General features: G+C 47.8%; 1 protein-coding gene across 1 annotated transcript; it reads left to right on the top strand.

The window, feature by feature from the left end:
• Nucleotides 1-3,470: 3,470 nt before the first annotated feature.
• On the top strand, nucleotides 3,471-5,277 carry LOC309849528 (uncharacterized protein; the record flags this gene model as incomplete). Its single annotated transcript, XM_082702190.1, has 2 exons — nucleotides 3,471-3,811; nucleotides 4,031-5,277. The coding sequence occupies exons 1-2, from the start codon at nucleotides 3,682-3,684 to the stop codon at nucleotides 5,275-5,277; spliced, it is 1,377 nt and encodes a 458-aa protein (XP_082558316.1). The 5' UTR covers nucleotides 3,471-3,681.
• Nucleotides 5,278-13,925: the final 8,648 nt, after the last annotated feature.

Raw genomic sequence — 13,925 nt, 5'->3', positions numbered from 1 at the left:
ACTGTGCTTCCCGCTCGCCCCCGCCAGGGCCTCCGTTAGGCTCACCCGCCCTTGCACGTTTTCCATGCCGGGTAACCTCTCTATGCTTCGGAGAGTGCCATACACCCGCCTGCTTTTGGCCGCACGAAATTTAGCAATGGGTCGACCGTTCTGTTTGCCCCAACAGCCTTCTCTCAAGGTTCCTTCTTGCGGACTGAAGAGGCTTCCTGAAAGTGGGGAATGTGGCAAGCCTGTTTGCAGGTGTCGCAGATAAGAAACTGAAACTTCTCTGTTCCCTGTAGTCTTAGGGAAATAGCGACAAAGACTGTATTTTCATGTAAAGTGCCTAGAGTGGTACTTGGCACATATTATGAGCATGTATACAGGCAATGATTCTTACTAATAACACTGATCATGTAAATATGATAAACTATAACATCAATGCAGTGCTATTAGTATGAACAACTGTTACTAATTACTGTTGTGTCAAACACCTTGTTTTAGACCACTCCTCACTTTTTAAAAAAAATTATGGTAAAATACACATAACAAAAAATGGTTGACATGTACATTTGAGACATGTTAGCTCACTGGCATTAAGGGTCACAGGGCTCAGCCCCCCATCCTGACTGGGCCCTAGGGCTCTAAGCTCTGTAAGCCCGCGCCCTCCCAGTGCGTGGCGGCCGGTTGGGCTGCCCGCGCTCTCCCAGGCTCGCCCAGAGGTGGAGCCTTATGACGGGGCTACAAGACTTGAACAGCTTGCATGGGCTTCCTTCAGTGGGCTTAACCCCGCCTAATCGTGTTTTTCCTTGGGGGCGGGACTATTTAACATTTGCTTGTGTCTGGAGTCCACAGGGCTAGTACAGGATCCAGAAATCATTGTAAATCCTCCAGAGACAAATTGGATCTTTTTTAAATGAAACTAAGTAAAAATTTTGTGAGTGTGCAGTGCATTGGTTGCCTGTGAAGGAGGCATGAGATGGGGAGACGTGAACCAGCCGCACCAGAGAGGGAGGAGGCCCACCATGCTACATCCGGCCCTGTCATGAGGACTAGACTTGCCTTCAGTGCCCCTTAAAGGGCCTCACGAACTATTGGCTGGCGAGGACAGTGTGGTTTGATATTGGCCAGGTACGACACAGCATCTTTTCTGCCCTTCTAGCACTATCCTCCGAAGTCAAAAAGTCTCCTTCTTCCAAGGCAAAGGAATTGAGAGCACCACGCTCTCAGCGAAAAAATAAAACTCAAGCAATTAAAAACACATAATTTGATGTACATAGGAATGAATATATTTAGCTCTCGACTCGTTCCCCTAAGAGATCTAAGGTTGGGATTCCTGGGTGGCTCAGTGAGTTAAGCCTCTGCCTTCGGCTCAGGTCTTGCTCTTAGGGTCCTGGGATCAAGCCTTGCATTGGGCTCTCTGCACAGCAGGGAGCCTGCTTCCCGCCCACCCCCACCTCCAATTGCCTTTCTGCCTTCTTGTGATGTCTGTCAAATGAATAAATAAAATCTTAAAAAAAAAAAAAAAGAAGTAGGAGAAAAAGCAAAATCAGTGGGAACCTAAATGGGACCCAAGAAAGAGGGGAAATGCAGACCAGAAACCCCTGCAGCTTGCTTTGAGTGGGCTTGGGGTTAGTGGGAAGCTTTAAAATAGCGGATGCAGAAAGTAAAACCTTAACAGCTGTTAGGTTGGGTGTCCCACAAAAATGTTCACCCAAAGCACTTTTCTTGATACTGAAGTTAAAAATAAATTTCACCCAAAGAACCACAGAAAGAGGACATCATGTAGTGTGCCCAGAACCGACAAGAGCAGACTTTAGAGGGCTGTTTCCCATGCGCCCCTCAGGAGTGGGCGAGCCATCCTCAGCGAAGGACAGCTCAGTGAAAGGTCAGTGCTGTGTGATCCAAGGGCACGGCTCTCTGATGGTCCAGCTTAAGGCAAAGATAGATTTCATGGTCTCTGAAGGAAAATGGTTTTCCTTTAGACAATAGCTCATATCATAAACCTTGTTTTCTCTAAGACATGATTCTGGTGGTCATTTGGTAGCCATGAGTTCAAGACTGTACAGGAGAGCTCCGCAGAGCTCTTGCGCCAAAGTCTATCACAAGCGAATGGTGGTAGGATTTGGTTTCAGAACAATTTACGGGAAAAAAAATGGAATCTAAGAAAAGTATTTCCATTAATCTAATTTTTGCCTATAATCTTGGAATAGAGCCCATTCTGTTTGGGTAGTAAAACACCTTAATCCAGCTCACAGAAGGATACCAATGGTAAACATGTCAACAATCAAGCATCGTAAGTACAGACATAATCTGAATCTTATTTATAATTTATTTCATTTAGTACAGATTCATCACTTCTTATAATCCCCTTTCCTGAAAATGAATATAACATTTTTGGCATCATTCAATTCCATTAAACAAACATTTATTGCTCATTATTTACAGTAAACAAGTAGCTAACTTCTTATATTTTAGGGTGTGTTATCACATTAACACTCAGTCCCATGGACTCTAAACAAAATGTTTCCCCCAGAATTTGGCATCTATGGCCTAGATTTTGACAGAGCGATGTTAATGAGCCTCCTGGATAAGGTATTTGCTTTAAGAAGGTGCCATTTACCAAGATTAAAGCTTTGCAAATAAAACCAGGTTTATATTTAACTACCGACCCCCATTCTTCCCTTCATTCCCACAGTGCTATTTCCCTCACCAGATGCCAGTTTTTCCTGTTTTCATGTTAGGAGGACGTCTTTCAAAGAAACCCTTTCTTATTGCCTATTTTACCAAGCCATTTCTTGCCCTTCAGTGTTTCACCTCTGAAAGCACTGGCCTACCTAACCCAAGGCCACACTTCAAAAAATGCCTTCTCACCCGGGGCCAAAGTTTCTCACAATCTCAACCCGTTTGGACGTGGAGGGACGTTCAGTTCAACCGCAGGCTTCTCTGCTGACCCCTAACCCCTACCCCAAGCCTTTGTTTTGTCTCTGACCTGGGATCTGTCCCCGTCCTTGGACGAGTAAGGACCTGTTAGAGAACATTAGTCGCTTGTTAAGTTTTTCCTTCTTCTGTTTTCATTTTCTTTCCTCTTTCCAGAGAAAATGACCTTTTCCTCACATCTCTTTCTCCTTTTTGTCTGTGCTGACGCTTGTGTTCCATTAAAACTTCACCTACAGTCAGGAGCAGGTTTGCTCGTTTGGAAGTGCCCCGCACCTGAACAAGGAGACCAAGTCCATCATCTACTGGCATCACCCTCAAGCTGAAAAAGAAAGAGAGTACATAATAAGGAAACCTCTAGGACATCAGACATTAGGTCCTAAGGCAAAAATAAACCAGAGGAGGCAACGAGGAAGAAGGTCACTATTAAATAGGATGGTCAGGGGGTGTCGTTTAAGCCAAGACCAGAAGGAGGTGAGGAGGGAAGTAAGCACCACAGGTACTGGGAGGGAAAAGCAGCTAACATCCCGCAGTAAACGCGCGTCCTGGGGCCGGGGTCGGGGGGTGTAAGTGCGTCCTGGGGCCGGGGTCGGGGGGTGTGAGGGTGATCCGGGAACAGCAAGGAGACCCAGGAGGCTGAAGCTGAGGGAGCCAGAGGGGGTGCCGGAGAGAAGGTGAGATCAGTGGACAGTAAGATGGGGCCGTAAGGGTGGGGGGCACGGAGGTGGCTGCACCGTTCTAGAAAGCACAGGGGATTTTTGCTGAATGAGAAAGGGACGTACACCCAGGAGAAAATTTATGACCCGAGTTACGCTTTACAGGACTCTTTCTGGCTGCCGCGTCCTGGCGAGGAGCGAGGACGTTCACAGCATGACCCGTGTAGATGCGGTCGCAGGTAACCCTGCCCGCGGGCGGTGGCCGTCGCGTTGGCAACGGCGGGGGGACCCCGGACAGGCTTCCAGCGGGCGCTGCGGGCGCCGCGGGCAGTGCACAGTGTGCGGCCGCGCCCCGCGGGGCCCGGGGACACCCGCCCGGGGAAGCCCTCGCCGCGCTGTGGGAAAGCCCAGGGTCCGTCCAAACGATCCCGTCCCGGCGTCTTCTCTCCGCGCAACAGACGCGCGTCGACCCGCCGAGCTCACGCGCGACGCTCAGCCCACCCGGCCCGCAAGTCCCTGCGCTACCCGGGACGCGGGGCACCGGCTCCCAGACGCGCCTCCCGCGCTCTCAGCCCCGCGTCTTCCCCCGTGGGCTCCCTCCGCGCCTCGCTTCTCCAGCCCTCCCCGCAAACCGGCCCAGAACTCTCGTGTGCGTCCTTCTGTCCTCCGTCCCCATGGCCCAGAGGTCCGCGGCCTCGGACTGCGCCAGCCCCGCGTCCCGCCGGCTCCCAGCCAGTCCCGTCGCGACGCCCGGGTGCTCAGCCGGGGCAGCGCTCGCCGCCCGCTGCCGGGTCTCCCCAGGGAGGTCACCGTCCGCCGCGGGAGGCCACCGTCCGCCGCGGGTGGTCACCGTCCGCCGCGGGAGGTCACCGTCCGCCGCGGGAGGTCACCGTCCGCCGCGGGTGGCCACCGTCCGCCGCGGGTGGTCACCGTCCGCCGCGGGAGGTCACCGTCCGCCGCGGGAGGCCACCGTCCGCCGCGGGAGGCCACCGTCCGCCGCGGGTGGTCACCGTCCGCCGCGGGAGGTCACCGTCCGCCGCGGGTGGTCACCGTCCGCCGCGGGAGGTCACCGTCCGCCGCGGGTGGTCACCGTCCGCCGCGGGAGACCACCGTCCGCCGCGGGTGGTCACCGTCCGCCGCGGGAGGTCACCGTCCGCCGCGGGAGGCCACCGTCCGCCGCGGGTGGCCACCGTCCGCCGCGGGAGGTCACCGTCCGCCGCGGGTGGTCACCGTCCGCCGCGGGAGGTCACCGTCCGCCGCGGGTGGTCACCGTCCGCCGCGGGAGGCCACCGTCCGCCGCGGGAGGTCACCGTCCGCCGCGGGTGGTCACCGTCCGCCGCGGGAGGTCACCGTCCGCCGCGGGAGGTCACCGTCCGCCGCGGGTGGTCACCGTCCGCCGCGGGTGGTCACCGTCCGCCGCGGGAGGCCACCGTCCGCCGCGGCTGCCGCAGCCCGTCCGTCCCGCGGCCCGGTTCTCCGCGCACCGAGCTTCCCCGCGCCGGGAGAGAAACATCGGGAAATGCTTCCAAGGTCACTCCAGTGCCTGCTCCTGTTTCCACCCGCCTCACCTCCTGCCCCGACTGGGAGAAACGCCTCGTCTTTCCCCGCCAAGCCCAAAGCTCACCTGGTGGTTCTGGGCCGCGGAGCCCCCCGCGCCCAGAGGCCTGTTTCGGAAACCCCTGATCTCAGACCTGCGGGTCTGTGACTGCGTCTGCGGAGCTCCCAGAACTACACGTTTCACTTACTGTTTGTTGGTTTTAAGATTTTATTTATTTATTGGACACAGAGAGCGAGAGAGGAGCACAGGCAGGGGGAGCGGGAGCGGGAGAAGCAGGCCTCCCGCCGAGCAGGGAGCCCGATGCGGGGCTGGATCCTAGGACGCCCGGATCATGACCTGAGCCGAGGGCAAACCCTTCATGACTGAGCCATCCGGGTGCCCTATAGAACCACACGTCTTAAATGGATGATTTGGGGGGATAAAAATTGTATCTCAGCAAAATTAAAACGAAAAACAAACCAACCAACCTGCATCTCTTCTGCCCTTTTCGCCTCTGCTCATACATACATTCTCGTCTCTGACAAAATAAACAAAAGCCAAATTCGGGAAGGCAATCTGCATTTGCTGGCCACACAAGCATTTAAAGAGCGCCAGCTGTGTGGGACATCTCTCCCAGGTACTTGGAAGCTGAGTCACTGTGGTACTTAGCTAATGGCAGATCTTGCTTTGAGATCAGTTTTGTGCCCTCCCCTGTGAGCTCCCTGTCCTGATTGCTGGGCTCAGCTACATGCTTCCAACCCAGCCGCCCTGCTAGAACAAGGGACCGTGGTGCCCAGTGCGAGTGTTGTGTGGGGGAAGCCGTCAGACACAGGACCCTGAACCTGTAGCTCCTCCTTTGTATCTCACAGCGAGAGGAACATCGGCCCTGGAACCCTGGGGGAGGTGGCTTCTAGGGAAGGTGAGAGGAGAAATAAATCTGAGTTACAGGCAAAAGCATGGATGAGTTGCTCTCCTTCAAGGGTCTTCATTCTCTACTACAGAGAGAGGCCTTTTCTCACCCTGTGGTTTTTAACAAACTCTAAAGTTGGTTTCATCTGAAGATCCTGCATCAACATAGTCACGTTGGCCAGGATGGGAGAGGGCCGAGTTTCAAATGCTTCCAGGTGGTCAATACTAGCTCCCTGACGGACTCGAGAAGCTCAGTTCTCTTCATGTTTACTTTCAAGAGTGAGAAGGGGGGGCACCCGGGTGGCTCCGTGTGTTAAGCCTCTGCCTTCGGCTCAGGTCATGATCTCAGGGTCCTGGGATCTAGCCCTAAATTGGGCTCCTTGCTCAGCGGGGAGCCTGCCTCTCCCTCCCAGCCCCCAATCTCTCTCTCTGCCTGTTTCTCTGCCTACTTGTGCTCTCTCTGTGTCAAATAAATTAAATCTTAAAAAAAAAAAAAATGCGTGAGAAAAGTGCTGGGCTCCCACTTATGTTTCGGAGTTCTGCTCCAGAGCCACCAAAACCTAGCAGCCCACCGCTTTGGGGCACACATGCGACATCGGGGCCCTTCCCTCCCAGACACAGCACTACTTTTTTAGCGCTGAACCTTGAGGCCACACGCAACAAGTCACAGATTCATCCTCAGGAAATCACCGAGTTCGCCGTCCTGAAGCTCAGAAGGGACAAGGGCGGATGGCAGAGCTCTACCTCCAGAGTATCCGTTCCCAGCCTGCCCCGTGGGCCAGTGCCCGGCGTCCAGACTGGGCCACTCGGCCCCTGTGGAGCAGACACTTTGCGGTCTCCACCAACCTCAGTCCAGGATTAGTCCCTCCCCTTGTGGGTCTGGGCTAGGCACGCCCAGGTGCTCACCACCTCCTCCCTGGTATGCAGACTTCTGCTGGGGCCACAGATCTCCCCTGGGACCCCCTCCCATCTTTTGTGCATGGTGTGGGGATGCCCCCCCGCCCCGTGCTCCAGGACGGACCAGGCCCTGCCTCGTGTCTACTGCCATCTGTGCCGTGAACTTACCGCTCAATAAAGTCAGGGCAACCAGAAACAAATGGAAGAACTGGGCTGTGAGCATAGAACACAGCTAAGTGTGGAGTCCCAGTACTTGTGAGTAAGCAGTGGAAAAGGGTTAATGAAGGCTGGAAGTGTAACTCGTGAGATGGGGAAGTGTCCACCCGCAGACTTTTACTGAACCACAGCCACGCTCGAAATGGTGGAATAGGCAGAGGGAACAGAAAAAGGAGGACCACAGAAAGCCCGCAGTTGGTGGGAAGAGGTTATGTGTACAAAACAGAAGTCGTTTACCGGGCAGCATGGGGCAGGACTTGGCATGAGTAAATGGACCTTCAGTACTCACGTCCCCCAATACCCGAGTACCTCACCCACAACCAAGAGTATCTCCTCTGCTGGGACAAATTCCAGCCGAGAACCCTCACCCTCGAAACCGGGAGGAGAGGGAAGTTGAACATCTTACCGGAGTTTGGACTATGAAAGCCGGTACGGGAGGTTGGGTTAGTGTTCAGATAAAGAGCTGAGAAGAGCATTTCCTTAATAATCTCTTCTATCTGGGTGGACTCCACATCAAATGCTTGGAACCTTCCATTTCGGAGGGCGTTTGAAAACACCTCACGAAATCCCATGGAGAACACATGACTGAATGGGAGGAGAGGGAAAGAGTGTGTGATTAAGCATTTGTATGTGCTTATGCGTCGTTGAGAAGGAGGGGAGGAGAGTGACACACCAGAAACATTTTAATAGAGCCTGACTCTGTGGCCGTGAGAACATCTTAAAGCCCCCGATCTGTTCCTTGTGTCAGTTACGCCGCCACAGATGAGTATTAGATGAGAGGAATCAACATGCCCTATCTCTGTGCACTCAGGATTTCCTAACGAATGACTCATTCGCCTGTGACTGTGAATGCTGTTTTTGGAGGTTGCCGTAAAATGTTACACGTGTTCCTAGAACAGGACAGTTTTCTAAAAAGTTATATGCATTCTTTAAAGAATATAAAGGATGGACAGTCGCCAATTTATGATGGTTGGACTTAGGACTTTTTGACTTCATGGTGGTGCAAAAGTGACACACATTTGCAATTTGAATTTGGGTCTTCTCCCCAGGAGCCATATGTGGGGTGATCCTCTCTTGGGACGCTGTGCAGAGGAAGTGAGGCACAGCTCCCAGTCAGCCCCATGATCCTGAGGGAAAACAGTCGACACACAACCATTCTGTACACACACAACCATTCTCTTCCTCAGTTTCAGTGCAGTATTCAACAAATTACATGAGATACTTGACACATTATTATCAAACAGGCTTTGTATTAGATGATTTTGCCCAACCGTAGGCTAATGTAAGTATTCTGAGCATGCTTACCATAGGCTAGGCTAAGCCATGATGTCTGGTAGCTTAGGTGTATTAAATATTTTCAACTTACGGTGGGTTTATTGGGACATAATTCTCTCTTATGTAAAGGAAGATCTGTGTATGGAGAAAAATGATCTCATCATGTGGCTTGGCTGACTAATCTCGTCTGTTCTGGCCTCAGATGGAATTCATTCTGTGAGACTTGAGGAGGTTCAATAGCTGAGTCACAGAAAGGACTTCCCAAGTGACTGTCAGGTCCCAGGGCGCTTCTGGCAAACTCCAGAACCTCCCAGGACCTTCCCAAGGGCACACCCTGAACCCTGGGCCATGTGCATTCTCGTTCTAGTGTGGTAGCTCAGAGAACTGACAAAGGTGGTTATGGTGGGGGAGATGAGGCTTCTGAACAGCATCTTCAAGGATGGGTGAACAGCTTGTAGCTAAACATGGTCAGTGTACAGGTGAGTAGTGGATGGTGTAACTGTGGGGGGGAGGTTAGCCAAAGTCAGAAAGAACAAGTTCCAGCTTTATTCAAGAAGCACCCCAAGGGGCGCCTGGGTGGCTCAGTGGGTTAAGCCGCTGCCTTCGGCTCAGGTCATGATCTCAGGGTCCTGGGATCGAGTCCCATATCGGGCTCTCTGCTCAGCAGGGAGCCTGCTTCCCTCTCTCTCTGCCTGCCTCTCCATCTACTTGTGATTTCTCTCTGTCAAATAAATAAATAAAATCTTTAAAAAAAAAAAAAAAAAAAAGAAGCACCCCAAATTCTTGAACAACCAGAAGGAAGGACAAGGGTAATATTCGATGTTAGAAAGATTCCCCAGACTGTGGTATGGAGGAAGAGACTAGAGGCAAACGAAACAACAACCCTATAATCAAAGAAATGCAAGTTGGAGGATTAAGGTAATGGTTCGTTGATATGTGAAATAAGGTTAACAACATGTTTGTTCTGCTGCCTTTTCACACAGGATGGGATGTTTTAAGAGTGGTGAGTGATGGGGCCATCCCAGCTTAGACGGAAGGATGGCAGCAGGCTGGCAGAGGCAGGAGAGAGGACGGCTTCCACAAAGTGTATCCCGAACCACCTCCGGGACCCTTTCCCAAAGGCCCTGTTGGTGTGGCCATGGCTCATCTGTCTGGAACCGCATTCCCAGCCCACACAGGTGGACCAGGCCCTTTAGATGGGCTGCTCCATGACTCAGTTCAGCGGTGGGGTGAGGCCTTGATGACTCCATACAAAATTCTGGACCAAGTATTTAAGAAACAGGGAGGAGAGGGGCACCTGGGGGGCCCAGTGGGTTAAGCCTCTGCCTTTGCCTCAGGGTCATGGTCCCAGGGTCTTGGGATCAAGCCCCATATGGGGGGGGGGGGTCTCTGCTCAGCGGGGAGCCTGCTTTCCCCTCTCTCTGCCTGCTTCTCTGCCTATTTGTGATCTCTGTCAAATAAATAAATAAAATCTTAAAAAAACAAACAAACAGGAGAATTGCTTGTGAACTGACTTGGCCTTTAACTGGAGAGCACAGCACAGTCATTTACTTGCTTCTGTTGTGTGACAGTGGTCGCCAGTTTGGGAGCCATTCAGGGGCGCAGGGCTGTGTAGGATTTGGATGACTAATTCACCACCAGTTCATCAGATGAGCACCCCAAAGTTGGGGACTGTCTAGTCATTGTTTCTCGATGACACCAAGTACAATGTCTTGGACAACAGGCTCTCGATAAACTCTCGATAAACTCGATAAAATCCCTCTTGTTGAAGGAACAGATGTGACCTTGATGAACTGAGATTTCCTACCCCCCAGTCTCCATCCAAAAACTGAGAAAATTGTCTCTTTATACACATCTATTTGTACCTACCATATTTCTGAGAATGAAGTAAAAATATAAGTAAATATATTTGAAAGTCATTTCAATACTCTGCTTGCCAGGATAACTGCTTTGTGGTACATTATATTGAAAACTAAAAAGAAAATATAACTACAAGAAAGCATAAAAGTCTGCATGGTATGGAGGATTAGTATTGGACTGCAAGTCTACAACCAAAGACTGTTTTGAGTCTGCTTCTAGCTCTCTTGGTGATCTTGGTAAGTTGATTTACATTTCTTGGCCTCAACTTCAATATTATTTTCAAAATTAATGCTGTATGATTATAATTACGTTTTACTGAATTCCATCTTTATTTTTCCTGTAAAACAAAGCTCACACTGGGCCAACAGGCATGTTTCCAATTTCATCATATCATACCACATGTCCCTTAAAGTCTCTATAACACAGTCTTCTTCTGGAAAGTGGTGCAATAGACAAGCTGATCTTAATTCTTACCTTTGCTCTAAAATTCTGTGTCACACAAAGGGTAAGAATCAGTGCTCCTTTCCTAACTGCACTTATACCATAGGTGAAAAAAATGTTGGACTCCCTCATGCTGTGTAGGTCACTGCTTGCTGGGGCAGCTGTCCTTGAGGTTTGGCAATGGGTCATTTAAGGGATTAGAATCAGTGATCTGTAGAAGGCCATTCATTCACCAAGAGTCATTAAGTTCCTTCAACTTGCCAGGTACTGTGCCTGGAAAACAAGAGATTAAAACAAGACGTCAGCTCCCAGTCTCCTCAATAAGATAGACCAAGTAAATAAATATGATCATTTAATCCTTCACTTTATATTACTTCTATTTTATTTTATATTAGTATGTTTCCATTCTTAAAGGGTTTCCTTTAAGTCTTTTAAAGTACTAAAGTACCATTAAGTACTAAGTACTGATACTTTCCTAGAGTATACATGTCTCTGAGATTGTTTTTGGAATATTAGTATTACTTAAATTTAAGTCACTTCCAAATCTACAATTTGTTTTTATATATGCCATAAGACTTTTCCAAATTTAATTTCCTTCACATGGATCAACAGTTTTGCCAGTTACATTTATTAAATTATCCATCCTTTTTTCCACTTAATTGAATAAAATAGTTGTCATTTATTTAATGTTCATAGATAGTGAGCCCTATTTCTGAATTTTCTATTTCACTTACATAGTTGGCTATTCCAATAACATTACCAAACTTTTTAATTTCAGCACCTTTACAGTATGTTCTGATATCTGGTGACATAAGTATACATTGCTAGTCCTTCTTTGTTAAATTTTATTGGCCATTCTTGTACATTTAGTATTCCATATAAACTTTCAGATAATTTTGGAACCTTAATTGGATAGTGTTTGTATTCCAGTTGGAACCATATTAAAAGTCACTTTGGGGAACAGAATATTTTTATGATGTTTCCTATCTAAGGGCATAGTGTGACCATTTTTTCAAACTTTGCTTTATGTTCTTCAATAAGATTTAACTATTTGGCAAAAGAGAGTCAGGAAAAAGTATATTTAAAAAATAATATTTTCAATGAGGAGACAAAGGGTTTCTAAAATATAAAAGGCTCTTATCAGTTGATAAGACAGGGATAAACAACCAAAATAAAAATGAGCAAAGGACAAAGATAGGTAATATACAGAAAAGTAAATCCAAACAGCTTACAAACATATGGAAAGATGTTCAAACTCACCCCTGAAGACTTCCAAATTGAAGATAAAAGCAGGTCGTTCTTTATACTAGGGTTTCTCACCCGTGGCACTGTTGGCCTTCTGAGCTGGATAACTCTTCCTTGTGGGGCCGCCTTGAGCACAGTAGGATGTTTAGCAGAATCCCTGGCTCTGCCGACTGAAAACTAGTAGCACCTCCCCCCAGCCATAACTAACAATTATGACAATCAGAAATATCTCCAGACTTTGCCAAATGTCTCCTGGAGCAGACACAATCATTACAGTTGAGAACCACTGATTTTTTCCATTTATCAGATTAGCAAAACAAAACAAAAAAAAAACCCAACAACTTGATTACACCTATTGTTAGCAAGATGCAGGGCAAAACCAATACTCTCATGTTGCTAGTTTCTGGAAAACAACTGAACAATGCCAATTAAAATAAAATGCGTATACTCTTTGACCCAGCTAACCCACTCCTGGAAATAAATTTCATAAAAATGAAGCAAATGATACATAGACATATATTGTCCAAGGATGTTAACTGCACCATTGTGGGCAGTGAACAAAAACCTAAAAACAGAGTCAATGGCCATAAATAAATTACAGTGCACCCACACAATGGGATATTAGAAAGAATTAGAGTTTCATCTTACCACAATAGAGCGTTTTCTACAAATTATTCCTGAGGAAAGCAAGATTCAAAACTACATAATATAATTCTTTTTGTAAAACCCACATCTCCACATGCTTTTTATATTAATAGAGAAAAGTAAAACTGCCCTTCAATAGTTTATTTACATCAACAGAATAGGGAAAAATATTTGCATGTCATCTCTCTGACAAGGGTCTAATATCCAGATTATAAAATGAATTCTTATGACTCAAAAAAAAAAAAAAAGAGAGAAACAACAATCCAATCAAAAGTGGGTAAAAGACTTGAAGGGATATTTCTCTACAAAAGATATATATATATATATATATATTTAGCTAACAATTATATGAAAATGTGCTCAATACCCTCAGTCATTAAGGAAATGCAAATGAAGATTACAGTGGGATACCACGTCACACCCCTTATGATAGGTATTTTTAAAAAAAAGGAAAAAAACTGTTGGCAAGGACATGGAGAAACTGTCACCCTCGTACATTGTCAGTGGGAATATTCACGGGCACAGCCTCGGTGGAAAACAGTTCAGCAGCTTCAAATAGTTAAACAGAGTTATAAAGTGATCGCAATTCTACTCCTAGGTACCCCAAATAATTGAAAACCAGTATTCAAACAAACACTTGCACACTCACGTTCATAGCTGTACTACTCACAATAGCCAAAAAGTAGAAACAACCCCAAATGTCCATCGATTGAATAAACAAAATGTGTTATACACATAAGATGGGATATGTTTCAGTTGTAAAAAGAAATGAAGTACTGATAAATCCCACAATGTTGATAACATTAAAATTATTATGCTAAATTAAAGAAACTAGAAACAAAGGGTTATGGACTGCATGATTCCCTTTGTGTGAAACACCCAGGATAGGTTAAGTCTATAGAAACAGAGAGCACATTAGTGTTTGCCAGGGGCAGGGGTAAGGGAAGAGAGAGCAATAGGCTACAAGTTTCCTTCTGGAGAGGTGAAATGTCTTCCAACTGGGTGGTGGTGCAGGTTACACAACAATGTGAATGTACTAATGCCACTGAGTTGTCCACACAATGGTAATGGATAATCTTATACTATGTGACTATTACCCCAATTAAAAAATACATTCTATTTGCCTCTGTATTACTTTCCTATTGCTGCATAACAAATTACCACACAGTAAGCAACTTAAAACATTACAATTTTTAAAAATTTTTATTTATTATTTTTTAAATTATAACAATTTAGCTCATGGTTCAATACATCAGAAGCCCAGGTGGGCTTGGGTGTGTTCCCTGCTTGAGAGTTCACCGGCAAAGATTAAAGTGTGGGACAGGTTG

This window comes from Mustela nivalis (genome assembly GCF_964662115.1).
Source record: "Mustela nivalis genome assembly, chromosome: 16".
In the NCBI taxonomy this organism is placed as follows: Eukaryota; Metazoa; Chordata; class Mammalia; order Carnivora; family Mustelidae; genus Mustela; species Mustela nivalis.
The sequence above is the reverse complement of the archived record's forward strand: the minus strand, read 5'-3'. Positions and strand labels throughout refer to the sequence as shown.